We start from the raw sequence: 27,454 nt of genomic DNA, 5'->3' as shown, positions 1-27,454 counted from the left end.
AGCAGAGGGTCCTGTGTTTATTCTTTGGCATTTACGCTAAAAAAATTCAGTCCATACATTCAAATGGGCACATGACACAGTCTTCCATGTGTTTGAGAGCCGCTCTGAGCCCGGCTTTGGCTGGGGAGGGCGGGATATAAATAAATTATTATTATTATTATTATTATTATTATTATTATTATTATTATTATTAAGAAAAAGAAGAAAAGACTGAAAGCACCTGCACTTCAAAAAATTCCCCTGTATGAGGAAATATAATGCAACAGGAATGTTTACTATCCACATACAGGATAGTATGCAAATATATACACATATGTACCTGGGAGTAAATCCCATTGAACTCAGTAAGAATTTATTCTGAATACACATGCGCAGGAAGGAGGGCAGAGAGTGAGTGAGTGGGGAGATAATGTTTGAAATAAGCAGTCCCCCAATACAATCTAAGTTAGCAGGGTATAGTCTCCGTTTATAGTTCTTTGCAAACTGCAAAGAAGTTTTAATTACGGTTAAGTGGAATACTAATTTCAGTAAGTATAAACAAACATATAAATAACTGAGGGATGGTGTACACACATACGATGAAATTCAGACTGAAAAGTTGGTGTCTCTTGTCAGAGTCCTTGGAGACCCAATCACAATATAGGGTTAGATTGATCCTTATGTTTATGCTTGCAAAGCAGGTGTGGAGAAACCTGAGGCCCTCTAATGCTGCTGAACTACAACTCCCACCATCCCATGCCATTGGCCATGCTTGCTGGGAGTTGTAGTTCAGCAACATCTGGAGAGCCAAGGGTTCCCCACCCTTGCTGCAAATGATAGATTCAAGAATTGTTGGGAGGTGCAGAGTGGTGGGGTGGTGGGAGATTGCCTGAATTTGAATCCAGCCTGAAAATGTTGCCTTTTCCAGCTTGACAAATGGCAGATCACCTTCCCTGCTCAATAACTGCTTATCTCCTGAAGAGCAGATAAGACTGTTGCTCAGTCACCTTCCAATGATATATGAATTTGTTCACTCCAGGTAAACCTAGAATTCACCATCTTGAGCAGGGTTGAGCCCAACATGTGCCCTGTTCTGCCTTTTCCTTTTGTCAATGAAAAGGACAAAACATATTATTTGTGAATTGCCTTCTACATGTGTGTCAAGGCAATTTATTATAAACATATAATAAAAAGCTAGTTTTAAAAACTACAAAAATAATTGAAGTCAGATTTAAAAACAATACCAAATGAACATCTATAGCAGAGACTTTTTCAATGAGCTGGACAAATTAATGTCATTTCAGCACTGTACAAATACTTAAAAGTAAATAAGTTCCAGGCCTTTTGAACAGTATTGAAACATCCTTTTAATATCACCTGGGCACACTTAATATTTTAAAGATTGCTCTACCATCTTTAAAGACTGGTGTACTTTCGGTCTCCCCTGAATGATACCAGTTGGTTCACTTAAGCATTGAGATGGTTTTTAGCTCTTAAATGTAATGTGAGTTTTCTGCTGGGTGTCGTTCCATTCCTTCATGCAAACTTCATGCGTTCTTGTTTAAATCTTATACAGTGGACGCTTGGGTTGCGAACGTGCATCCCGCACGGATCATGTTCGCAACCGCGTTTGCAACTTAAGTTAGTGCTTTGCCTAAGGATGGAGGAGAAATTTGTCTGGTTCACAGTTTTAAGAAAATCAACATCATCTGTACCTTACAGACAAGAATGCACACCAGAAAATCACCATCCTTCCCATTTTACACTTCTCCGAATTTTGCAGTACATCTCCCAGCTCAAAAAAGCATACCGAAATGCATTATAAATGCATATTAAGGATAAAACATGTTCAGAAATGAATGCATTGATATATAATTATTTAAATTTGCCTTCTATGTGGATTTTTTATTTTTTTTAAAATCACAGATTAATTTAATTATTTGAACTGACTTAACAAGATTTCTACATACCATTTAATGGAAAAAGAAGAAGAAGAAGAAGAAGAAGAAGAAGAAGAAGAAGAAGAAGAAGAAGAAGAAGAAGAAGAAGTGTCCCTCTAAGTGGTTTTCATGACATTATATGAAAATGTAAAATGGGATGGAAGACCCATATGAACAAACACACGTGAAACTGACACAGACCTGCCCATAGCTAAGTCTTTGCTGAGAATCCTATCACTCTGGGAGCTGATCATGATATTTCAATTAATTTTTTATTGGAGAACAACTCCCATTTCTGCAGCCAGGTCCTGAAACTCCACCTCAAGCCATGACAAATGAACAATGGGGAAACTGAATGTTGCAGAGGGAAGGGAACCCTCCAGATTGGTGTTTCTTTGCTGGTATATTCTGCAACATGTTACTCAAATAATAGTGCATTAAGTGGTGGATTTATACTGGACAATCTACCGTACCCATCATTTCACTGAAATGGTTCCCCAAGGTTCCGGCATTGTTACTATTCAGGGAAGCACTCACGTACTTTGGCATTTTCTGCTACTGCTCCTCCTCTGTGGAATGCATTTTGCTCTGCCACCACGGGTGAAACAGCAACCACTAGTTGCTTCAGACTTCTTGTAAAGACTTATCTTTTTGCCCAGGCTTTTCCTGATCCATAACATTGGCCCATGATTGATGTGTATCAGCCCCCAAAATCTATGTATTATTTGCTTTCATATGTCTTGATGGGTTTTTACCAGATTTAGGCTGTATCTTTGTTTTCACAGATACTATTTTCATATCGTACATAGTGTCCACCAGTTAGAAATTTACTAAATACTAAATGGTTGAAAAATGTTTTTAAACAAAACAAAACAAAACTTGCAAAAAAGCAACAACAATCTAGAACATTTGCTGCATAACAAGTTACAGGAGTTCAGCAGGAAACTTTAGGGAGACATGCACTGATAGGAAACAAAGCAGTGCTGGCTTGCTACCATTATATGAACACAAATCGCTGTGCATGCACAATGAAAAGAACTTTTGGAACTTCTGCCTGTCCAGTGCTTTTCCCTGCGCAGAAAACACTGCTTTCCCCTCCGAGCAGTCTTCTGGGAAAACTTCACCTAAGGCAGAATAGCAGAGTAGCAGCGGTTGCCTTCGTGTGGAAGGAGAAGGAAAGAGTCCAAAACACTGTACTTCTATCTATTCTACAGCGTTTATTTACAAGCAAATACAGCAAACTCCATCAGAGCTAGAACTCATCCTTGCTTTCTCCTCTACTCTTGGAGAAAAGTGAAAGTAACTCACACAGACAAAGGAATTACCGTGACTTCCCGTAGAAGTCCCTCCCAGGCACAGGGCATTCCAGAGGTTAACCCATTAGCCACCATACTCCACAAGAACATCTGGAGAGGTTCAAAGGCAGAAAATACAAAGCCAGTCTTGTATCTTTCAAATATATCTTAAAAAACAACAACAACACTTCAATTACCTGTCCAGCCAGGCAAGCAAGTTCTTGGCAGCACCAATGAGGTCAACCACAGAGGTAAGAAAATCATTTGGCAGTCTTCTGGAGGCCCTGCCATCATAATGGCCACTCCTCCTCCTACCCGTGATGAAGTTCTGGAGGTTTTTGGCGGAGGCATTCAGCTTGTGGGAAAGAGTTCGCAGGTTTTCTGTCTCCAGACCATAATTCTGAAAGCAAATGAGACATTTGGTACATTTAAAACACACACAATGAAACAGCAGTGTGCAAACATTTAAACTTTTTTTGGGATTTCAGACATCTTTTTGAACTACAAAAGCAAAGAGAAAATTTATTATGATTATTTCTTGATTCTGTTTACAGGGCCACCTTTGTCACCTCAAATTAGGTTTCAGCATACAGATAAAATAACATGGGACTTAAAATCCGTAAGGACCATTAGGAAACAATTTTAATTTTTTTTTAAAAAGAACACCTACTTTATTAAGCTACAGTATTTGTTTTAATTAATAAAAATTAACAGTGCTGTGGCATCTTGTTCAGCGGACTCCTTGCCTACCAGCCTTGGGTTCCTGATTACTAGCACACGAGTGATGGGACTCAGCCAGAAACGTGGTCTGGCTCCTTAGCAATTGATATTGTAACCTCTGACTCAGCTCACTTCTCTTCACCAACTGGTGTTCTGGTCCTTGCTGGACTCTGAAGTCAAGGACACCAGCTACCCATGGTTCCACGTTCATCTTGCCCATTCCAGAGCTCCAGAAGACCTGTCACTCAGACCCTTGGAGACATGCTGAAAAATGTAGGCATAATGCTTGTACTGTATTTGCACCAAGCATTAGAAACCCTCAAGACTCATATTTCTGAGCTAGGGTACCTAAGACCCAGCAACATATGTGGCTGATGGGTACACCTGGGCAGTGCCGGATTTACGTATAAGCTAAACAAGCTATAGCTTAGGCCCCCACTCTCTTGGGGCCCACCAAAAATTTTAAAGGGAAAACAACCTGGATGTACATTTCCAAAATATAAGATAAAAAAACAAAATAAAACCTACACACAGCAACAGTGTTTTGTGTTGTGTATGCTCCTATGATGTATTTCACTTTTAATATACTTCTTCTTAATTGTATTTCAGTTCAACAATTACTTTGATAAAATACATATTTTGTTATGTGCAAATGGCTTTAGGTACCTATTAGGTCCATAAATTACCATACAGGTATAGCATATATTCAACACAAAAAACAGCGACGATTTGTTGTTGACAAAGGACAGCTGGACATATAAAGGGCCCCATTACCTTCAGTAGCTTAGGGCCTCATCAAACCTAAATCTGGCCCTGCACCTGGGATACGTCTTTTGCAAAACCAAGCAACTAAGTCAACCTCATATGCACCCCATATACCTTCCCAGCTATCCAGACCACTTATACATTTGTGGCTAGCTTAGTAGACAAGGGCAGTAGGAATTCAACCTGATAGCATTATGCAGGGAGTACCTGCATTCTCTAGTCACTCAAACCATTGCTGGCATCTCCGTCTGTTCTTCTTGCTTGCTTTTCAGCAATCTGCTTTCGCAGCTCCCATGCTAACAATACAAGCCACCGTGCCTGCCCATAATTCATCCCTCTCCAGCTACCCAGGGAGCATACCAATTTCCTACCAAGAGAGACTATTATCGCTATCAGAGGTAGACAATACTAACAGTTTCTAGTTCCTGGATTTCAGATAAGTCAGCCAATTCCCCAAGCACTGGATGAAGTGAGTCTGTGCTTTGTCAGTTTCTTCACCAATGGGGATAGTATGACACCCCATGACGGCTCTATGGAGAGCCGAAGCCACTCTTTTTAGGGCACGGGTGGGGAACTTCAAGGTCAGGGTCAAACCTTAGGTCCTTGCAACTCTCCTAGGCTATGTACACTCTGCAGGCCACACCCCCACTGCACCCTCCACAAGTGCTTTTGCCTGGTCAGAATGCATCCTTGAAGTGTGATGATGTCTCTTGCTTGCCTGAATGGAGGCTGGAGAAGTGGGCATGGGCATGAGAAACCTCTGGTTTTTACACAGCTGTAATGTAACCTGGGATGCGGGTGGCGCTGTGGGTAAAAGCCTCAGCTCCTAGGGCTTGCCGATCGAAAGGTCGGCGGTTCGAATCCCCGCGGCGGGGTGTGCTCCCGTTGTTCGGTCCCAGCGCCTGCCAACCTAGCAGTTCGAAAGCACCCTCGGGTGCAAGTAGATAAATAGGGACCGCTTACTGGCGGGAAGGTAAATGGCATTTCCGTGTGCTGCGCTGGCTCGCCAGATGCAGCGATGTCACACTGGCCACGTGACCTGGAAGTGTCTCCGGACAGCGCTGGCCCCCGGCCTCTTGAGTGAGATGGGCGCACAACCCTAGAGTCTGTCAAGACTGGCCCGTACAGGCAGGGGTACCTTTACCTTTAATGTAACCTACTGCACAACGGTCATATCCATGGTTCCACCTAGTTTTGCCTTTGGCAAGTGGCCCTCACAAGGTTTACTTTGAGGGAATGCAGCCCCTGAAAAGACTTCGCTACTGCTACTGTAGGTAGTATTGCACTTGATGTACCAGGGCTGACTCAAAGTAAATAAGCTTCCTACGTTTCTTGTGTCTTTGTCCCAAACCAACTGGGGCTTCCTGTTCATTTCTAAGTGCAATTCAAAACTGGATATCTACCTATAATGCCCCATAGAAGTTGGGACCAGGATAATTGAAAGACCACCCCCTCTGAGTCATTGTTCCATTAACCACTACCTTCAGAAGTGCATTTGCCTAGGGAATGGAATAGGGCCTTTTCATGCGCACCATCCAGGCTTAGGAGTGTCCTGTTTTCACTGGGATTCTGAGTAAACAAGGCAAATGCCATTGGCAATACCAATGGAGAAGCAACTAAAGGGGCATCCAGGGCATCCCAAGGTCAGAGTCCAAGAAAATAGAAGCCACAACAAAGGATTGAGCAAGAGCTAAAGTCTGAGCTTAGGCAGGAGGTCCAGTAGCAGGTAGGGCACAAACAGGTACCATGGGCATAGGTGGGGGGGGGGCAGATGCCAATCAAGCACATCAATAAAAATACTTAACTAGCTGAGGTTCTGCCCCCCCCCCCATAAATCCTGGCTATGTCCATGGTAGGTACATATTGTTCTAGAAACTCTTGCACCCCAGCACTGGACTTTTTGAGCAGGAACTGCTGGAACCACAGCCCAACCTCAGCTAATCCTTCTCAGCTCCCTTCTCTTCAGACCTTTATTCCCAATGAGTCCTTGTCTGTAGTCAGACATTTCTCCAGATGGGCCAGGTCTCCACCTAGCATTTAATGTTAAGTTTGGTTCTTCACATTTCCACATCAGTTTGCGATTTTTATTATTTTAAAAGGTCCTCATGAAAGTTCACCAGCATTTTAGTTTCTCCTAATACATATACACACCTTTCAATCCAATTTAGCCTAAAATGGTCCATTTTGTATGCTATTTTCAGTAATTTGTGCATTTATATGCACACACATTCCATGGCTGGAGAACTTCAGTACATATTCAGGGATGTGCAAATTTTGAAGGCTGGCTGTATTTTGGCTCCATTATTGGTTTGGAAAGTTCACCTTTAAATGTGAACTGAATCTAATTTCTCCCCAATCCCTATCCAGGCTACAGAACTCCCATTATGAAGAGGATCCGTGGTGGGGTTATTGTTGCTTGTTTCTTTGTTTTGTTAGGCAGGTTTCAAAAATATTTTGTTCCACCAAGCATTTGATTTGTTTGGAATTCCCTTTGGTGCTTGGCTGTGTGTTGATGGCTCTGTTTTAATGTTCTCTGTTTTATTCCATTTGTTAGTATACATCTTTATAGCTGTAAGTTGCCTTTGGGGCCCCTTCCCAAGCCCTAGTGGTGGAGAATAAATGATTACAGAAATAAAAATAAACATAAATGTTGTCCATGAGTGAACCTGGAAAGGAAAAAAGGAGGAAAGGAAAGCAGGAACACACCTCAAAATCTTTTAAAAATTCAAAATGTTCTTCAGAAGTGCGTAATAAATTTTCACACAATTTTAGGAATCTTTGGTAATCATCCAGGATAGTAGCTGAGGTGAAAACTACAAAGCTACACACACACACACACACACACACACACACACACACACACACAATACCAATCCTGAGGTAAATTAGAATCACATAACTGAACATGGATTTGAACCCAAGATGCCCTTGGTCCCAGGCCAGCACTGTGCCCACCAGACCCAGCATGGAGACAAAAGTGTAGCATGGGGGGCGGTTAGAGGGCTGTGGCCCCGGGAGCAGAAGCGTGGGGGCCATGAACCAGGTGCCCCCCACATGCCTCTAGCACGCGAGCCCCCTGGGTGAGTGCAGAGGGTGTTCTTTACCCTCAGCGCCCCGCCCTGCTCCCGCCCACCAGTTGACGGGCAGACCCGCGCACGAATGGAGACAGGGTGTGGAGGGTGCTCTTCAGCTTCTGCACCCTGCTCCCACTGGCGGCAGCAGTGGCTTGGTGAGCGCCAAGGGTGCTCTTCACCCTCCATGCCATGCCTATGCCCAGCTGCAGCAGCTGCAGCAGCTGCAGCAGCAAGGGCTGAATGAGCATGCTCTGTCCTCACCTGGGAAGTGCGCACACCCACACCTGCCCCGGGCACCTGTGGACTGTGCTACGCCCCTGCGTGGAGAACCTGTTTCCTTCCAGTTGGTATCAGACTAGATCTCCCATCATCCCTGATGAATGGCACTGCTTGGTGGGATTATTACATAAGGGGCACATACCGGGTGCACATAGCAGGAGGAGACGGATGAAGAGTAATCACATGGCTACTGTGAAAAGGCTGTGGCACAGTGGCACCTGTTTTGCATGCAGACGGCCCTAGCATCTCCAGGCAGGGCTGTTAGAGAGCAGCTCTTCAGGATTTCAGACAAGGATATCTGTCAGTGTAGACAATACTGAGCTAGGTGGACCAGGGGTCTGGCTCAAAAAAAGGCAGCTTCAAATGTTCATACTGCTTTACACAGCACTTTCCTATTTAATATTCAGCAGAACTCAGGAAATTGCCTCTTTCTGAGTCGGACCACTGGTTCATGTAGCTCAGTATTGTCAACCCTGGTTGGCAGCAGCTCTCCAGGGTTTCAGACTGGGGTCTGTCCCAGCCTTATCTGGAGATGCCAGAGATGGAAGCTGGGAATTTCTGCAAGCGCATATGCTCTATCACAGGGCTATGGCCCTTTCTCAGACTTTGGTCTCCACAGAGGAACATTTCTTAAAAACCTAGATCCTGGTATTTGCATTTTACCAATTCAGATCACATGTTAATGCAGCTTCAGTAGTCATGATTTAACTCCCAAGACTGACTGTATCCTAAAGTGTTAACCCAATGGTAAATAAGTGCTTGCCCCAGAGATTTCAAGAAACTGTTAAATAAAATAGCTTGTAACGAGTGCTAATTATACAGGGATGAGTTTTTAAAAGAGAATTTGCAAGCTTTCAGGAAAACAGAAACACGCAACAGGAGAAAGACATGCTTTAAAGACATTTTGTATTGTTCATTAGCAAATATTACACTTAAGAAATTACTCTGATCCATTTTATCTCAGGCCAGTCAGTGAACAGGCACTGAGGAAGTAGTTGAGCAGCAGAAACGTTAAGAAAATCCTTATCCAAATGTTCTACATGTGTGTAGGTTGTTGTCTAAGAACATAAAAACAAATTTCAGTGATGGCATCTTAATGGGGGTTCAGTTTCCACACAGCATCTGGAAAGTGTTGGGGTACAGTTTTTCTGGCTGTGTGAATACCACCAAACATCCTTGGGCATAGGGAAGAACAAAGGTAGAGCCCTACTAGGTCAAGCCCAAGGCCCTTCTAGTCTAGCATCCTGTTCTGACAGTTCCCAAACAGGTGCCTCCTTGGAAGCTCACCTGCAGGATCAAACCGTATCAGCACTTTCATCCCCTGTGATTCCCAGCAACAGGAATTCAGGGACAGACTGAAGAACTGAGTATGAACTAGCATAGAGAAACATCGTGTATGAAATAGAGAGGCAGAAAGAAATTCATCTGAGTTTGGTATCAGCTCAAAGAGGGGCTCACTGCTGTGACTAGCCTTCTTGTTCCTGCTCCCTTTCTGTTCAAACAAAGGAATAATTTTTACAAAATTAAAAAACACACACCCGCAACTTTGCAAAGGTAGATTTGCAGTGTTCCCTAGGAAGAGGGATTGGCTGTTAAACAGCTCTGGGAACTATAGCTCTCCGAGGGGAATAAAAGGTAAAGGGACCCCTGACCATTAGGTCCAGTCGTGGCTGACTCTGGGGTTGCGGTGCTCATCTCGCTTTATTGGCCGAGGGAGCCGGCGTACAGCTTCCGGGTCATGTGGCCAGCATGACTAAGCCGCTTCTGGCGAACCAGAGCAGCGCACGGAAACGCCGTTTACTTTTGGCAGGAGCAGGGACCGAGCAACGGGAGCTCATCCCGTCACTGGGATTCGAACCACCAACCTTCTGATCGGCAAGTCGTAGGCTCTGTTGTTTAACCCACAGCGCCACCCGCGTCCCTAAGGGGAATAGGGGTCCCCTAATAACTCTCAGCCCCCTTAGCAAACTATAGCTCCCAATATTTTTGGGCTGTTTTAAGTGGAATGATGCATAGTGCAGATGGGACTGCTGTTGCACCTTCAATATTTTTTGCAAAACTAGCTCTGAATCTGCATACATGCACGTACACACACTCCACCTCAGTACCATTTGGCTTCTGTGCAATCTGGTATTTCAAGAACGTTACTCTTTTTCATTCAGCTGAGAGATGAATGCCAGAGAAAGGAAAGGGCACTGCAGTTGGAGCTGACTGATGAATTGAAACAAAGGCACACAACAAAACTCCTGACTGACGATGCAACATCTTCACTCATCATTATATAAAGTTCATGATATTTAAAGTGAGTGTTTTAAATAACACAATGAAGCCAGCCAGGACTTTTGCATCCTGCAAACATACTTCCTCTTTGTGTGTTGAGAAACCCTACAATGTAATTTGGCTTTTCTGTCTTTCTTTTTTAATAAAAAAAAAGCACATCAGATGTACATTTCCAAATGGCTCTCATCCATAGTCTAAATGGTGCTGTCATAAAGCAGGACAAAAACTCTGCTGTTCAAAATAACTTTGTTTATTGCTTTATTTTTTAAGGTTGATTGGAATGGAGACATTTGGGGAACTGGATAAGGGATGTTTAGGCCCCATACATTAAAGGCACATTCAAAGCGCCTGGCTTCCTAAAAAAAAGCATCCTGGGAACTGTAGCACACCCCTTTCAGAACTACAATTCCCACCACTCTTAACAAAATACAGTTCCCATAATTCTTTGGGAACTGTATGCTCCCATCACAGAAATAGAGAGGAAAAACACAAGGCAAAGATAAGCATACTTGCATATTGCAGAATTCACTTTGTCTATGGGTCTCTTTAGGGACCCAAGAGAATGAACACCTTTGGCATCCACCCACAGACAGAATGACCAGCACACCTATTTGTTCAACTTTTGAATTGCCTTCCCATTTTTATATCATTTGTAGACCATTTCGTGAATTCAAAGCACAACCTGCATACCTCTTTTATCCCTATCATGTGAAATGACTGATTTGTATGCATGCATGGTTCTGATCACAATCACCCAAATGCACACTGTTTAGTTTCTTCCTGATGAGAGACACTTTAGTGGCTACAGAGCTGGACGAGAACCTGGGAGACCAGGCTCTACATCTCTACTCAGCCATGATGCTCAATGGGTGACCTTGGGCCAGTCAACACCATCATGGGCTCCTTGGAGAAAAAAGGTGGGATATAAATGCATGCATGCATGCATGCATGCATAAATAAATAAATAAATAAATAAATAAATAGTACAGTGGTACCTTGGTTTGTGAACAGTCTCGTTTGCATACGTTTTGGATTCCAAAACGTCAAACCCGGAAGTGCGTGTCCCAGTTTGTGAACTTTTTTTGTATTACAACCTTTTTTTTTTGGATTACGAACAAATTTTTTTGGGAGGCCCCATTGGCAAAAGCGCACCTTGGGTTACAACCTGTTTTGGTTTACGAACAGACCTCCGGAACGGATTATGGTTGTAAACCAAGGTACAACTGTATATGTGTCCAATATGACATCATTAATTTACAAGAGGGAGGCATTAGAAGGCTTGGGTAACCCCAAGATTTGCAGAAGTACAAACTATTTTTGAGGTGGGAGAGATGACCCAAAATAGGGCCATGCAGACTAAGGCTGCCCAGTGGCCACACAAGGCTAACAGACTGTTGGAAGAAGGGAATGGAATCATGGGTAGTAGCACTCCACACTGTAACAATACATGCATACACACCATGCATTTAAAGCATGTAGCTTCCACCCAAAGAATCCTGGGAATTGTAGTTTACCCATCACAGAGTTACAATTCCCAGCTTGCATGGAGATTACTTCCCAGGCAATTGCATGTAAAGCTGAAATTGCATACAGTCAGAACAACCCTGGAACCACCCTGCAACGACCATCCCTACCTTTCTGAAGCAGGTACACAAAGAGGGACTTGACCTCCATGCAAAGCAGAGAGCTTCTGAGCTTTCTGCCTTGCTTACTGAGTTCTGAGAGGCTCTCATGGAAGCTTCCTAGAGCCTAGTAAGCAAGGAAAATCTAGCGTGGAAAGAGCTTTTAAGCTCTCCACCCGGCGTGCATTTAATTTGTGCGATTTCAGCTGGCTGGCCACTAAGCGCGTAAAATATACAAGATTCAAGGATATATTCTAATAATGGTCATGCATTCCCTTTGTCGAAAGAGCTATGGTTTGTGGGAGGAGAATTGTTTCTGACTGTAGCAATGTGGTGGGAGATCTGCTTTGCATGCAGAAGGTCTCGTGTTCAACCTCTGGCATTTCAAAGTAGTGCTAGGAATATCCCTCACTGGAACTCTGAAGAGCCACTGCCAGTCAGTGTCAAAAATACTGAGCTATATGGATCATTTTCTAAAAGCCAGGATTTGGAGACAGATGTCCAGGCATGGGAAGCAGTGATTTTCTGCAAAATATATGACGATGGTAATGTTAATATGCCAGCTTTCACAGTGTTAAATGAGATGTAAGGGGAGAAGTCTAATAAGCAGGAAAAAGTCTGCTCAAGGAATCCCCCATGTCAGGTGTTATTCATGCCCTGCCAGTCTTGTCACTCCACAGCAGTGTTTTTAATTGGGTAATGATGATAATCACATACTCCGTGGGCAAGAGAGTGAGATATCTGAGTAAGAGGCAATTGAACCCAACATGACCTAATTTTCACAATGTCTTATCACAGAAACCCACTTCCATGTAATTTAACTTATAATTTTGCAGGGAGAGTGTCTAGTGGAATTACTATTATGTTGACTGCTAGAGTTACTACAGGGCAGCTCTCATTGTACTGATTTCTAAAGCTCTGTTTATGTTGAGCTTCTACTGAGTGAGTGATGTCAGGGGTTTTGCAGCACACTTCAAATGCAATGGCATAAACTGTTGCCTTTCTCAGCCTTCACCAACCTCGTGCCCTCCAGCTGTTTGGGGACTATATCATCCCCAGCCTTCAGGCATGCTGCCCAGGGGCTTTGTGTCCAAAACACAATACTACAATATTGGGGAAGGCTGGTCTGGTCTATTACATATATGTTAGTGGTTCTGTCCTTTATTAGGACAATGAATCATATCCACCTAAAGGGCACACTGAAAATCTAATTGCAGGGGAAGGACTTTGTTTGGACTATCAAGGAGTAAAATTTTCCATCTGGAATGCTCTGTCGCAAGAGACAAGGGCCCTGCAGGACTTGACATCTTTCCGCAGGGCCTGCAAGACAGAGCTGTTCCACCAGGCCTTTGGTCAGGGCGCAGCCTGACTCCCTCCTTTGGCAATCTTTACAAAACTTTAGTTTATGGTTGCCATCAATTTGTATTTTAATTAATTTTTATAATGTTTTTATAATGTTGCATTGTTTTAGTGTTGTTAGCCGCCCTGAGCCCGGCTTCGGCTGGGGAGGGCGGGATATAAATAAAATTATTATTATTATTATTATTATTATTATTATTATTATTATTATTATTATTATTATTATTATCTGCTGTGCCTCAACTCAAGTTTCCAGTGGAGATACGACTCAAGGTGGTGGGCATGTCACTCTTCACCATTTTAACATCAGGGAAAGCTGGTGAGGTAAGTGATTCATGCATTAGTCATGTTCAATACTTGATGATTGCAATGAGCTCTGTGTGGGGCTACTCTTGCACTTTGTCCAGCTGGTGCAAAATACTGTGGTTGGACTGCTGGCAGTGACAGACTAACGCCAGCTCGAAAACATGCACTGGTCACCCATATGTTATAGGGGCAGGTTCAATGCTCTTGTATTAATTTACAAGGACCTTAACAACTTGGGTTCCTTGATCCCTTAAATTCCTGCTTGATCACTGAGATCTTTAGGGGAGTCTCTGTCGGTGGCCACCCATGGCTCAGGCATGCAGCCTAAGAGACATAACTCTCTCTCAACTGAGATCACACTGGCACACTCTGTTGTTGAACCTCAGACACATGAAAAAGACTTTCTTAGTCATACAGGAATTGTAAGGTAGTGTAGTGTTCATGTACTGTCTTATGACTTTTTTAAAAAAACGTTTTATTCTCTGTATTTTACATGCATGGCTTAGAAACGCTCATGGTTAAGAAATACATAAATGCCTTAAATAAAAACACACATGTTAGGCTGAGAGACAGCAACTGCCCCAAAGTTGTCAAATTATTTCATAGCTGAGTGAGAATTTGAACCCTGGACACCCAAGCTCCTAGTCCAACACGCTATAGCATACCCGAGGAATACCCTCAGATCAAAGGGCAGCCCCCTGGTTTTCTTGTACTTCCTTATTACTACATTAGAATATTCACTGGGGCAGCATTGATTATATTAAGGGGTATTCATTTTAATAAAAGATACTGCTGACTTCAAAGACACCGCATTAGATTCTGAGCAGCTGCTGAGTTTCTGTAATGCAAAGCTTGTAGGGAATGCAAGAGAGGCAGCTTTAAATGTCTTTTGCATCAAATATTAGCCTAGCAGGCTGAACATGCACAACTGTAAAGGTAGCAAAAAAAAACCCAGGGCTGCTCTAAATTATGGAACGCTGGCACAGCCTAAAGGCAGCAGTGGCTGTGAAGAATACAAAGATGATAGGGCCCTGTCCTCTATTTCCATGAGTTCTCCTTTGTATTTCAGTCTGAGGCTATGTACACATGATGGGCTTAACAAAGTCAGTCCACACACCCTGGGCTGGCCCAAGATGATTTGGAACCTGAAGTGGACCACGAAATGTACCACCACTGGAAATAAGGGGAAAGTGAAGATCTACATTGGGAACAAAGTGGAGAATCAAATCCACCTTATCAGATGGAATCAAACACTGACTGACAAGGAGGCAACAGATCCAGCCTCCAAGGTGTGCACCACAGGTACTGATGGCATTGCAGCGACAGCAGCAGGCGATGCATTTCTTGGAGACTGGATCTTCTGCTTCTGGGGATCCTGCTGCCTGAGGCGGTCACCTCACCTTGCCTCATGGGTGGGCCAGCCCTGCACTCCCCCTACCACCATGTTTCAAGTTGCATATTTGTGTTGCTGCACATACTGGGGAGACGGTGGGGATGCCTTAACATGACACACATTATTTGTTTCCCTGTGTTTGCAGTCCCCAAACTCCTATACAACGAAACTGTTATATGCCCATGAGCTGCCACATGCACAGATGCTACAGCCGCCTCAAATGTACACACCTCAGCTTAATAGTGGCTCATGTTTTGAAATTGGATGGAAATTACTTTGAAGCATAAAATAAAAATAGTCAACCACTTTCCTGAAGAAAGGGACTATCCCAAATAAGGGGATATCTTTGGTGGGATGTTATGTTATGTTATGTTATGATGTTATGTTATGTTATGTTATGTTATGTTATGTTATGTTATGTTATGTTATGTTATGTTATGTTATGTTTTATGTTATGTTATGTTATGTTATGTTATGTTATGTTATGTTATGTTATGTTATGTTATGTTGTTATGTTATGTTATGTTATGTTATGTTATGTTATGTTGTTATGTTATGTTCAGAAGGCTTGATTGTCCTTTTCCTCAAATCTATGATCATAAACTGGGCATCACCCCCCCCCCCTTTCCTCTGGACAAATTCATGAGACTTCTAGATATCTGCAGGGGAAGCCACAAACCAGAGCACACCAGTAATCCTTATCCATTGTAAGTGAAACATGAACATACTTTATTAGCCTGTTTATCATAAAGTGACATTTATCAGGCTTAAATGATGCAAAAATGACTTAATTGGGCACATCCATTCAAATGAGAAATAATGGTAGCAAAACCAAATATCCTGCTATTTTAATTCCCCTAGGGAAGCCAGCAATATTAAAAAAATAAATAAAAAGAAAGTTGTTACAGCAAGGAATATGTGAAGACAAATAGAGCAATAATTTGAAATAAACACTGGATTTCCTTTAAGGGGAAAAAATGAAACAGGATTTAGTAAGCTGTAGCGATTAGAATGTTGGACTAGGACTTGGAGGCCAGTGTTCAAATCCTCACTCAGCCAAGAAGCTCACTGAGTGACATTGGGCCAATCACCAACTCTCAGCCTAACCTACATCACAGGGTTGTGTGCTGATAAAATGAGGCAGGGGAAGGACCATGTATGTCACCTTGAGCTCTTCACAGAAAGGTGCAATATAAATGCAATAATAAATGAAACTAGAAATAAACAATTGAAGGCTGTAGTCCTATACATGTTAACTCAGAAATATATCCCATTGAATTCAATTAAATATACTCCCTCCCAGGTAAGTGTGGCCAACAGCAAAATCCCAGGCTTTTTTTTCAGAATTAAGTTCCACTGAGTTCAACATATAGGATGGCAACCTTAGGATTCTATTGTCCTGGAAGTAAGCTTAAATGAATTCAATGGGATCTAGACATAAATGTGAGATTTGTGCTCCAAGATTATTTCCTACTCAAGAGAAGTAAATTACACTCTTTCCTTAGCCGGGTTTTGATGAACTAAAGAAGCAAACCGGCTGAGAAGCAATCTAAGAAGTGCTCCCATCTGTCATTTCCTGACACTGTGTAGTTCTGAGAAAGAAAAGGCTTGAAAGGATGAGCACTCTGTGTTTGTTTATAATAAAACAACATAAAAATAAAATTTACATTTTTAAACAGAAGAATATTGAAACATGCTGTGTGCCTTTCAGTGTTTGGGAGCTGTTTGAAGGCTCTCACTTCAGAGTACTGCATTCGAGAGAGCAGAAGTCTGTTGGAAAACTCCTACCATCACTGTCAAAGGAACAACTTAGACACAGGTGTGGGGCTCAATGGCTTGTAATTATTGTGGCTCTTTAGAATCTTGTACCTGGTGAATATTTGCTTTTATCTTTTTTTCAGATTTAGAATGGCTCCCCCAAGACCTGGGTTGGGCAAATTCCTAGGTGCCTATATCCAAATTTGAGGGAGCTGGTACCAGGTTATCATTTTGCATTTTTTGATTGGCATTGGTCTTTCATATTGATGAACAAATGCTTCCATTTCCTAAACACCAGCATGAAACAAGACGTGCTCTGGGGTACAATCCCTATAGGGCTTTTTACTGGAAACGATTTTTGCAAGAGGATCAATGTGCAAGTTTTTTGTACAGATGAGTAAGATATGTACATCCTAAAGCAAATGGTGTCCAAGGAAAGAAAAGTCTTTGGTGATGCCTCCTTTCTATTTGTTAACTTTTGGATTACCTTATTTTTAATTGCATTGTATCCCATCTCACAACTCAAATGCAGAATCTGCATGCCTGACTTATTCCTGTCATATAAAATGACAGATCCCTGTGTGCAAATGTGATTAAAATCACTCACATACAGCGTTTTCTTATAATGGGCACTGATGTTGAACATTTTCTCAACAAATAGTAGCAACAATATTAATGCAATGCCTACCATGCTTGTCACTGCTGCTCACTTTAAAAGTGAAGATGAACTGTCTATACTATTTTTGTTTCCATTGTTGTCATTTACAAATGACTAGCATAATTTAAACAGAATTACAATACCCTAATATAAACATTTTTAAACATAGTGTTTGGAAACACATTGCAAATTTGGAGAAGTGCAGAATTTGAAGGGAAGCTGTGTTTTGGATCGCACTGAAAAGTGCAAATTGGGCAGTTTCTCATTAAAATGCAAACAAAATCAGTTTCTACCCCATCCCTATAACCACTGGAAGCTAAACCAGATAAGACGGAGGCATTGTTTGTTGGGACCCATTCAGTTCAATGTTCATTTCTCATGAGTAATGAACACCAGGATGAGTACTGAACAGGTACTTTTTTTTTAATTAAAAAGAAAAATGCCACACCATTTGCCACTAACGGGGTGAGAGATATAACCTTTTCTGGTTGCAGCAGAGCTGATTTCCATGCTTCCTAGCCGACAACATTTTATCCCCGGAATGACAAGATCTTGTTCTGGGACATTCTATGAAAAACAGGTCAAACACTAACAGGAGTCATTTCAAGGGGGTGATGGCAGCTACTTCCCCAACCACAATGTTTCACAATGATTTAATGTCTGGGGCATTTTGGGAAAATAAAACTGTAGGAAACAAGAGGCGGGCGGACACCCAAATCAATGCTTCTGCCACCACATGTGCTAGAAAGAAGCCAAACAAAAATAAAAGAAGAGGGTCTTGGGAAATGAATATGAGAATTACATAATGAATGGGAATGTAATGAATGAATGAATAACAAAGCCAATGTGATCTTAATGAATGAAGAACAAAATGAATGAGGTCTTTAATAATAAAAATGAGTGGAGGCACAAAACAAAGCAAATTTCTTCCATACACTTATGTGTGAAGCACGAACTGAGAGAGTGGCACTCTGGGTGGCTTGCTTAATGAGGCCCAACATCTGTCAGACTCTGCCAATCTCTGGCACTGACTCACCAGGCACTGACACCAGTCATGAACCTCACTCCCCCTTCATTTCAGTGGGAGTTTTATCAGAGCCAATGCATGTTCCCATTTAATATAAAGAGAATGCAAATTGTTCTAGACCTTAGTGGTTGAAATGGTGCATCTGACGGCAACTTCTAGGGAGCATCAGTGGCCCTTTTGTAATGGTAAAAAAAACCATGGTATATAGCATGTCTGCACACCTTATGTGCAAGCATCTGAAGCTGCTCCAATCAAGGCATTAAGCTGCTAATATTTAAAATGTGCTTTAATTTTTATTTTGTAACTCCCCCTCTCCAAAACTAGGCTGCTCTTTTAGAGGCTTTCTCCTTAGACTGCACGTAGCAGACAATGAGGGCAGGCTAGGGAAGAATAAAGGATAACTAATCCAGTGATATTGAAACGCTGGGCTGTGTATGAGTCAGAGCACATCTGGCAATGTGGACTCAGTAAATTAATTTGGATATGCACCAATGGACAGTAATCAAGCTTTATGTCAGCCAATAAACAGCAGTGTAATGAAGTACAAAAGCTTGCATTAGGTTTAATCACACCAAAGTTCTAGCCGCTTTAGAACTTAGCAGTGAGGCCTAAAACAAAATGAACACCCAGGTGTCTGCAAAGAGAACAGTGTATTCCTACTACTACCACCACCAAAACCAAAATATTATTATTCTAAGTTGTATGCGTTTCTATTTTTCCCATGACTCTGAAGCAAAAAGAGAAAAGCAATGGCACAATTCGGTGTGTGTACAAAGTGGTTTATAGAATCATAGAATCATAGAGTTGGAAGAGACCACAAGGGCCATCGAGTCCAACCCCCTGCCAAGCAGGAAACACCATCAGAGCACTCCTGACATATGGTTGTCAAGCCTCTGCTTAAAGACCTCCAAAGAAGGAGACTCCACCACACTTATGTCAGAGTGTTTATGTCAGAGTGAAACGTGCTTACAGATTACAATCAAATTAAAAAATACATTCTGCAATATGTGCAAATCAAAGACTACGCAAGCAAAATGGGAGAAAATGTCACCTCTTTCAAGAGCAATGCTTTTAGCATGAAGAGATCCTTACTGCACACAGCCATACAAAGGTTTAGCAGTATAAAATCTTTTAACAGTCTGCAGAAAATGTGGAGTGCTTTTAGGAACAAATTGGGATGTAAAAGGGAGACAAGACAGAAAGAGAAGGAAGAAGCTTTATCTTCAATGTGGACTAGTCCAAATATACTTGCGAGGCAAAGTATAATGACACTGCTGCCTTTTCACTGGTGAATTAGGGAAAAATGAATTGGAGAAGAGATGGAAGTCAAAATGCGCGCTCTCTCTCTCTCTCTCTCTCTCTCTCTCTCTCATGATAATACCAGAACTTAGAAGCCATCCAAATAAAACTGAAGGCTAGAAGAGTCAAAGCAAATGCAAAATAATACAAAAAAAAAAAAAATCCTATCTGAAGAAGTGTGCATGCACACGAAAGCTCATACCAATAACAAACTTAGTTGGTCTCTAAGGTGCTACTGTCAAAGTGCAAGTAGATAAATAGGTATCGCTCCAGCGGGAAGGTAAACGGCGTTTCCATGCGCTGCTCTGGTTCGCCAGAAGCGGCTTAGTCATGCTGGCCACATGACCTGGAAGCTGTACGCCGGCTCCCTCGGCCAATAAAGCGAGATGAGCACTGCAACCCCAGAGTCGGCCATGACTGGACCTAATGGTAAGGGGTCCCCTTTACCTTTACTTTAAGGTGCTACTGGAAGGATTTTTTTTATTTTGTTTCGACTACAACAGACCAACACGGCTACCTACCTGTAGCAAGATCATACTTCATGCAATGTAAAGTGAAACTATGGAATTCAGTCCTACAGGAGCCAGTGATGATCATCAACTTGGAATGCTTTAAAAGTGTTTTAGATAAATTCATTGAGGATAAGGGTATCAGTGGCTACTAGCCACAATAGCTATTCTTTCTCCACAGCCAGAGACAGTGCACCTCTGAATACTAGTTGAAGGGCTTGCAGGTGGGCAGATTGCTATTGTGCTCAAGTCTCATTTGTGGGTTTCCCATAGGCATCTGGTTGGCAACTGTGAGAACAGTATGCTAGACTAGATGGACCATTGGTCTGATTCAGCAGGCCCTTCTTATGCTCTTATTTTCTACCACTGAGTTATGGTCCTTTTTTGCAAATCCTTGTCAAATGGTATTAGCTTCCTATTGAAGGTAAAGGGACCCCTGACCATTAGGTCCAGTCGTGACCGACTCTGGGGTTGCGGCGCTCATCTCGCTTTATTGGCCAAGGGAGCCAACATACAGCTTCCGGGTCATGTGGCCAGCATGACTAAGCCACTTCTGGTGAACTAGAGCAGCGCATGGAAACGCCATTTACCTTCCTGCCGGAGCGGTACCTATTTATCTACTTGCACTTTGACGTGCTTTCGAACTGCTAGGTTGGCAGGAGCAGGGACCGAGCAACGGGAGCTCACCCCGTCGCGGGGATTCGAACCGCCGACCTTCTGATGGGCAAGTCCTAGGCTCTGTGGTTTAACCCACAGCGCCACCCATGTCCCAGCTTCCTATTACACCAGCACAAGTTCATGGGGAAATAATGACAATAATCATAACAAAAGCAAATGTACACAGTGCATTACAGATTGTGTTAAAGGATTGAATGTCTGCATGCAGCGCGTTGCAGAACAAAAATACAAAAACAAAACACCAGGTCTTGTCAATGTATTTTTCATTTTACTATTTAGTAAAACTGGCACCTAGTTCATAATAAGGTTTTATGTTTGCCATTACACTGCACTGCCCCCCCCCCATGCTAATTGTCAAGTCAGAGCTTGGAAAGACAGAAGCAAATGAGATATCATTATCTCTAGCCTTTACTTGGAGTGAGCTACAAGGTCAAAGTCATCTAGAAAGAGCAACTCTTTGATAAGAGCTGCCAATTGCTCTTTTGGCTCATAAATATACACAGAGAGAAAGATTATGGAGTTTTCATGAGCAGAATCTTAAGTTCTACTCCAAAGGCATTTCATAGTTTCAATGGTATTTCATAGCTTTATGATATATTACATGGTGCAGGGCAGAGAAAGGGGGAAGTCCATCAAAGAGGTCAGCAATTGTGAGTTCTTGGGTCAAATCTGACCCAAGAAATAACATCTGCTCTCCAAGCACCAGTGGGCAGCATTTCTTACTTTGGGGACCAGAAAAATGGCATTTTTTCCCAGAAGACACAACTCCTGTTGATTCTCTTTGATCTTTCAGCAGCTTTGATCTTTCAAGCATAGCATTTTTCTGGAATGTATGTCTGAGTTGGGAGAGCTGTTTGACAGTGGAACAGACTCCCACAAGAGGTGGTGGACTCTTCTTCCTTGGAGTTTGTTTGTTTTTAAGCAGAGGTTGGATGGCCACCTGTCATGTATGCTTTAGCTGCAATGCTTTAGCATTGCAGAGGGTTGGACTAGATAACCCTCGGGTCCCTACCACTTTGCACTTCTCTGATTCTATGAACACCCGCATGAAACCACTGAGTGGTGCCGTCCAGAATTTTGGAGTCAGCTGTCAGAAATATACTAATGCAGCACGGCTCTATTTCTCCATTACATCTGCAGCTGTGGCAGTGGGCGTCTGACCTTGGTAAAGAACTGGATGAGAGCTTAATCCAGATAATACAGTGGTGCTGGCAGTGGGTGGTTCCCTAGCATGTCCCTGGCATTTCCACTTAAAAAGAAAAGAGAAGGTGGTAGCAGTTGATGGGGAACATAATCTCTGCTAGAGATCCTAAAGAGCTGTTGCCATACAGCTTAGAAAGCCAAGTGCACAAATTGTCCAACCTGCTATCAGGGCTGGAGTGTTCTATTTTGCCACTCGAGGCAAAATGCAACCACACCCTGCCATCACTGCGCCCACATCAGTGCCGACATTGGCGATGATTTCTGGCAAGATCTCGCCAGAAATCAGTGTTGATGCCAGCCATGGAGGCCATGAAGTGGCCGGGGTTGAGAAAAGCTAGGAAGGAAGGGGCAGCCAGCTGGACAAAAGAGGTGATTAATTGAACATGCCAGAACATGCTAGGGAGAGACCCACTAAGAGCACCTCATTCTTCTGCTTTAAGCTCTCCTCCTATCCATCACCAAGACCAGGCCCCCACTGCCACAGCTACTGATGTAAAGGGAAAAAACAGCTGTGTGACATCAGCATGGTGCTGGCAGGTCACTCCAAAACTCTGGATGACACTACTCAGCAGTTCCATATAGACATTAAACAGCATGGGGGACGAAATAGAACCCTGTGTCACACCACCCTGAAAGCTCCACAGGGCTGAAGAAAACGCCCCAAGCATCAGCCTGTGAAGATGGCCATTCAAACAGGACTGGAACAAAAACCAAGCAGTGCCACCCACACCCAACTCAGACACCCTCTCTAGAACAATACCATGGTCAGTGGTTTGTATAGCTGATGAGAGATCAAGGAGGATGAACAGGGACAATGTGGCCCTTAGTGGGTGAATACCCACAATGCTGGCTTGGCAGCCATTCAGCGGGGGGAGGGGGGACGTGGTGACAAGGTCAGGCCAGGCTCTGGGGCCGAGACCCCTAGCGGCAGGCAGGACAGAATGGGGATCCCTGCATGGGGTGCCTGGTTCATGAACCCTAAAAATTGTGTGCCAGGAGCTACAGCTGCCCTGTCATCCCCCCATGCTACACCCCTTGCCTCATCTAACTTTAGGGTCATTTATGGATGTGACTGGACCTGATTCCCCATGGTTGACCTTGGTTTGATGAGATTATGCTGCACCTTGAGCCTTGATCTCTTGGGTAAGCGTTTTGCTAATTTATTTATTTATTTATTTATTTATTTATTTATTTATTTATTTATTTATTTATTTATTATTTCCTCCAAGGACTGAGATCTGGGCCCCTGAGGCACCCCATGGACCACAATAGAAGCTCCAAAATTCAGATGGTAAGAATTTCAGAAGCATCATTATGACTTGATCTGCTTACTTTGGTTTGAAAGATACACAGAGATCAACATGGAGAGCGTTCCAAGTAAATAGGTCCACTTACCAAAGCACAGAGCAGATCCACTGCTTCCAGGATGAGTTCTTGGTGACCGATTCGAGTGACTCCCAGCTCTTCAAGTTCCTGATGAGTAATGTGTAACAGCTGTTCTCCATTGATCTTTTCCCTCTCAAAGTTCTTTATGTATTGTTGAAGGCAGTCATCAAGGCCTAGGTTCAAACAGCAACAGGAGCACTTGATTAGGAATAAAAAAAAAAAGAGGTAGCATACTTTGCTGCCTCATTGCAGCTTCAGCTCACTGTTTTCATCTTGATGGAATATAAAAGCCTATGTTCTTTTAAGGAAAGAACAGAAAATGGAATGATATCATTTCACACCTTGTGCACTGGTACACATCTTTTATATTGCATATAATGTGAAATTAAGTGCCATATCCCATGGCTAAGAACATGGGGAAACAGTTCTCTTGACTTGTCCTACAGGGCTATGAGTCGAACAACACAAACAACAGAGAAGCTGCAGCCAGTTTTGGCTTCCCATTACATGAGTACGCCATACCCACAAAGGCAACACTCACACATCTGTTTTATAGGCACAATCGTATACGATTTCCCAATCCAGGAGTTGGGAACCTCAATCTGAGGCAGGCCCCAATTAAGACTTGGGGATTAAGTGATTTCCTTTTATAGGGCCACAATCAAGGCTTGCCAGGTCTCTGTGGTTCCTGCATTTGGTAACCCCATGTGTTGCGCCTTTCTCAGAAGCAGACTCCAGGGACTTCAGGTGAACTAAACACAAACAGTATTATTTAAAACTACAGCAGACACGAAGCCTTACTTACTCCTAGGCCTACAGGCCAACACTGACTTCTCCCCCCCACTCACCTCTGTGAGAAATAGTTCCCTTTTCAAGTCATTGCTCTTGGCCTAGGAACTAACTACAGTGGTACCTTGGTTTTCAAAGCCTTGGTACTAAAACAACTTGGAACCCAAACACTGCAAACCCGGAAGTAAGTGTTCCCGTTTGCAAGCTTTTTTCAGAAGCCGAACATGCTCCGTTTTGAGTGTTACGCTTCTGATTTGAGTGCCACACTTCCGTTTTGAGTGTTACGATGGGGTCTGTCTGTTTTTGCTATTTATTTTGCGTTTTTGTGCCTCTTTTTTGTTTTGTTTTTGTGACTGTGTGGAACGCAGTTCAGCTGCGGATTGACTGATTGTGTGACTGAAGTACATTGTTTATTGCTTTCATTTTATGGCTCAGTGGTCTCATTAGATAGTAAAATTCATGTCAAATCAGTGTTTTAGGGGTTGTTTTTAAAAGTCTGGAATGGATTAATCCAGTTTGCATTACTTTCTATAGGAAAGCGTGCCTTGGTTTTGGAACGCTTTGGTTTTGGAACGGACTTCCGGAACAGATTAAGTTTGAGAACCAAGGTACCACTGTATATAGTTAATGTTCTTGTCATTTATATGGTGGATGTGCCATGTTGGTTTCCCCACAAATGTTATGTTAGATGATGTATTGATGTATGGTATGACCCCCCTTCCCCTCTTGCTTTATGGTATCGTGTGTGTGTGTGCGTGTGTTTGCTGTAAGTCGCTTAGAGGCCTTCTGATGACAAGCGGCTGTTAAGTATAACAGATAACATAAATAAAATAAAATATACTTTTATAGTGGTTAAGAGCGGTAGTCTCGTAATCTGGGGAACCAGGTTCGCGTCTCCGCTCCTCCACATGCAGCTGCTGGGTGACCTTGGGCCAGTCACACTTCTTTGAAGTCTCTCAGCCCCACTCACCTCACAGAGTGTTTGTTGTGGGGGAGGAAGGGAAAGGAGAATGTGAGCCGCTTTGAGACTCCTTAAAGGGAGTGAAAGGCGGGGTATCAAATCCAAACTCTTCTTCTTCTCTTCTTCTACTTGCCCCAAGATTCTAGCATTGCAATGCACTATGCACAGGTCTGCCCTGGACATGAGCTGATGCTCAGCTCCAAAATGGAAGGCAGCAAGTATAGCATAAAACTCAAGAATACATACACTCCAACCCTTCTATTTAACTAACTGTATTATGATTTATTTTGACAATTTCTTGACTTAATTATTATCCTCTCCAAGCAGCGTGCAAAAATCCTCAATACACTGAAAATAAATTTAAAAAATCAGTTAAAATTATAAAATGAAAATTCTGTTCCAACGCCTCCTGGAATTTAATCTTTCTTTTTTTCTTTCTTTCTCCCCCCCCCCCTCTCTCAAAGAGCTATTTAAACAGACACAAATGTCTTCCAGACCATGTCTTCCCTTGTTTTTCTAGCCTCTAAATGTGGCTTCCCCACCCCAGTCCCTTGGACACGTTTTGCCTTTCGTCGTTGTTGCTATTTTAGATTCTCCGTTCGCTTCGCATAGTGCTCTGTGTCGTGGCAAAGCAACGGTGAAGAGATCGGGCCAGGCCGGGCCAGCCATGCACTTTCAAGATCAGGCATCATTTCTATAATTACCATTTCAGCATCACGTTTCTGGCTTTATGGAGGGAAATAAATCTAGCGTACCATTACAATGAAATCATCTTACTATTTCCTACCATTACTGAAAATTAGCAGAGGTGTGAAACGAAACAGAGGAAAATGTTTACTGCTGGGTTCCCCCTCCACCCCTCTCTTCTGTTTCTCCGGGATATATTTAAACAATGTTCTGTAAAGCGTGTTCTCCATAACAGAGAGCACGTGTTGCCACCCCACTGTTGTTGGGCAAATTGGCCACATGCTGTGATTGGGCAAGGGGTGTTGCTGGGGAGAATGCTATGTTGCTAAAGTGTGGGAGGGGTCAGAGGTCTTAAATACAGGGCTCGCAGCCTGGGGCCTTCTCTTGGGCTGTGTGCACCGCATCACCCTCCCACCCTCCCTGAAAAGGGGAGGAGTTCGTTGTCCTCTGACCTTGCTATGCCTGTCATGGGGTCATCTGCCGTTGGGGCAGGGGCCTGGTAGGAATTTTGTCCATTTGGCTGATTGGCTGTTGCCATTTGGTTTTTGCCTACTGCATAGCAAATCGTCACAACTTGTAAGGTTGGTGGTTAGGCATTGGTTCAAATTGGTTGGTGGAGGGGTAAGTGCCTACCCCTCCAATGGTGGTGCAGAAAGGGAATTCCATTAAAGGAATCCAGGGGCTTGCCATTCTTTTCGTCTTTGTCCCTGGCATCGGACTTGGGCCGTGCAAGCCACCAGGAGCATGCGGGTGAGAAGTGAGGGACTGAGGCCCATCTTCATTTTCTCTCCAAAATTGTTTCCCTCACTGGCTTCCATAGGCGCCGACTCCATGGGGCCTGAGGGGGCCCGAGCCCCCTCAAAAATTCGTTTGGGGGGCTCCGCCCCCCCCAATAATTTAAGAAAATTATTAGTTATATTATGCTTTGTAAAATCACAAAATTATGTTGGTATTTTTTATTTTCCTTGTTTGACGATAGTTACCTTTTAAAATACATTCAGTAATGAGTTAAAACAAAGCCACTCCCGATCTAGAGAGGGGGTGGGGTTGCGGGCTCTCGACCCATCAACAATCTCGCGGGGCTGGCGTCAGCCCCGCGAGAAGCGGGGATTCCCCCTAGCTCATTAATATTCACCGCCCACGGCGGCAGCCAATCGCAGGTTCACTTAAGGTCGGGGCAGCCCGGGGCTCGCCCCTTTCGTTCCCCCAGCAGCAGCGGTTTGGAGGTCTTGGGGCCCCCCAATATTTTTTATAAGTCGGTATGGGCCCCCCAATATTTTTTATAAGTCGGTATGGGCCCCCCCAATATTTTTTATAAGTCGGCGCCCCTGCTGGCTTCCGCTGGAATCTGGAAGTCAGTTCTGTCCCAGCGGCAAAGACAGATAGTCATAACCAATGCCTAAGCAACCAAATAAAGTTGTGGCCAAATTCATGCCAAAAACCTTAAACAAAAATTGATGTGTGAAGTGTAAGTTATTTGGGGTGGC

At 43.1% G+C, this 27,454-nt stretch overlaps 1 protein-coding gene across 2 annotated transcripts in view; it reads right to left on the bottom strand.

Moving 5' to 3' along the window:
• Positions 1-26,210, bottom strand: part of LOC114589252 (connector enhancer of kinase suppressor of ras 2-like) — a 219,538-nt gene extending 193,328 nt beyond the window's left edge. For both annotated transcript variants that reach the window (XM_028715480.2, XM_028715481.2), the window contains exons 1-3: positions 26,068-26,210; positions 23,540-23,703; positions 3,412-3,614 (exon numbers count right to left, since the gene is read on the bottom strand). In XM_028715480.2, the coding sequence (XP_028571313.2) occupies positions 3,412-3,614; positions 23,540-23,703; positions 26,068-26,197 (497 nt within the window). In that variant the 5' untranslated portion in view covers positions 26,198-26,210. The remainder of the gene's footprint in view (positions 1-3,411; positions 3,615-23,539; positions 23,704-26,067) is intronic.
• Positions 26,211-27,454: the final 1,244 nt, after the last annotated feature.

Source organism: Podarcis muralis, chromosome Z (assembly GCF_964188315.1).
Source record: "Podarcis muralis chromosome Z, rPodMur119.hap1.1, whole genome shotgun sequence".
NCBI lineage: Eukaryota > Metazoa > Chordata > Lepidosauria > Squamata > Lacertidae > Podarcis > Podarcis muralis.
Note: the sequence above shows the minus strand (reverse complement) of the source record. Positions and strands in the feature narration are given on the sequence as shown.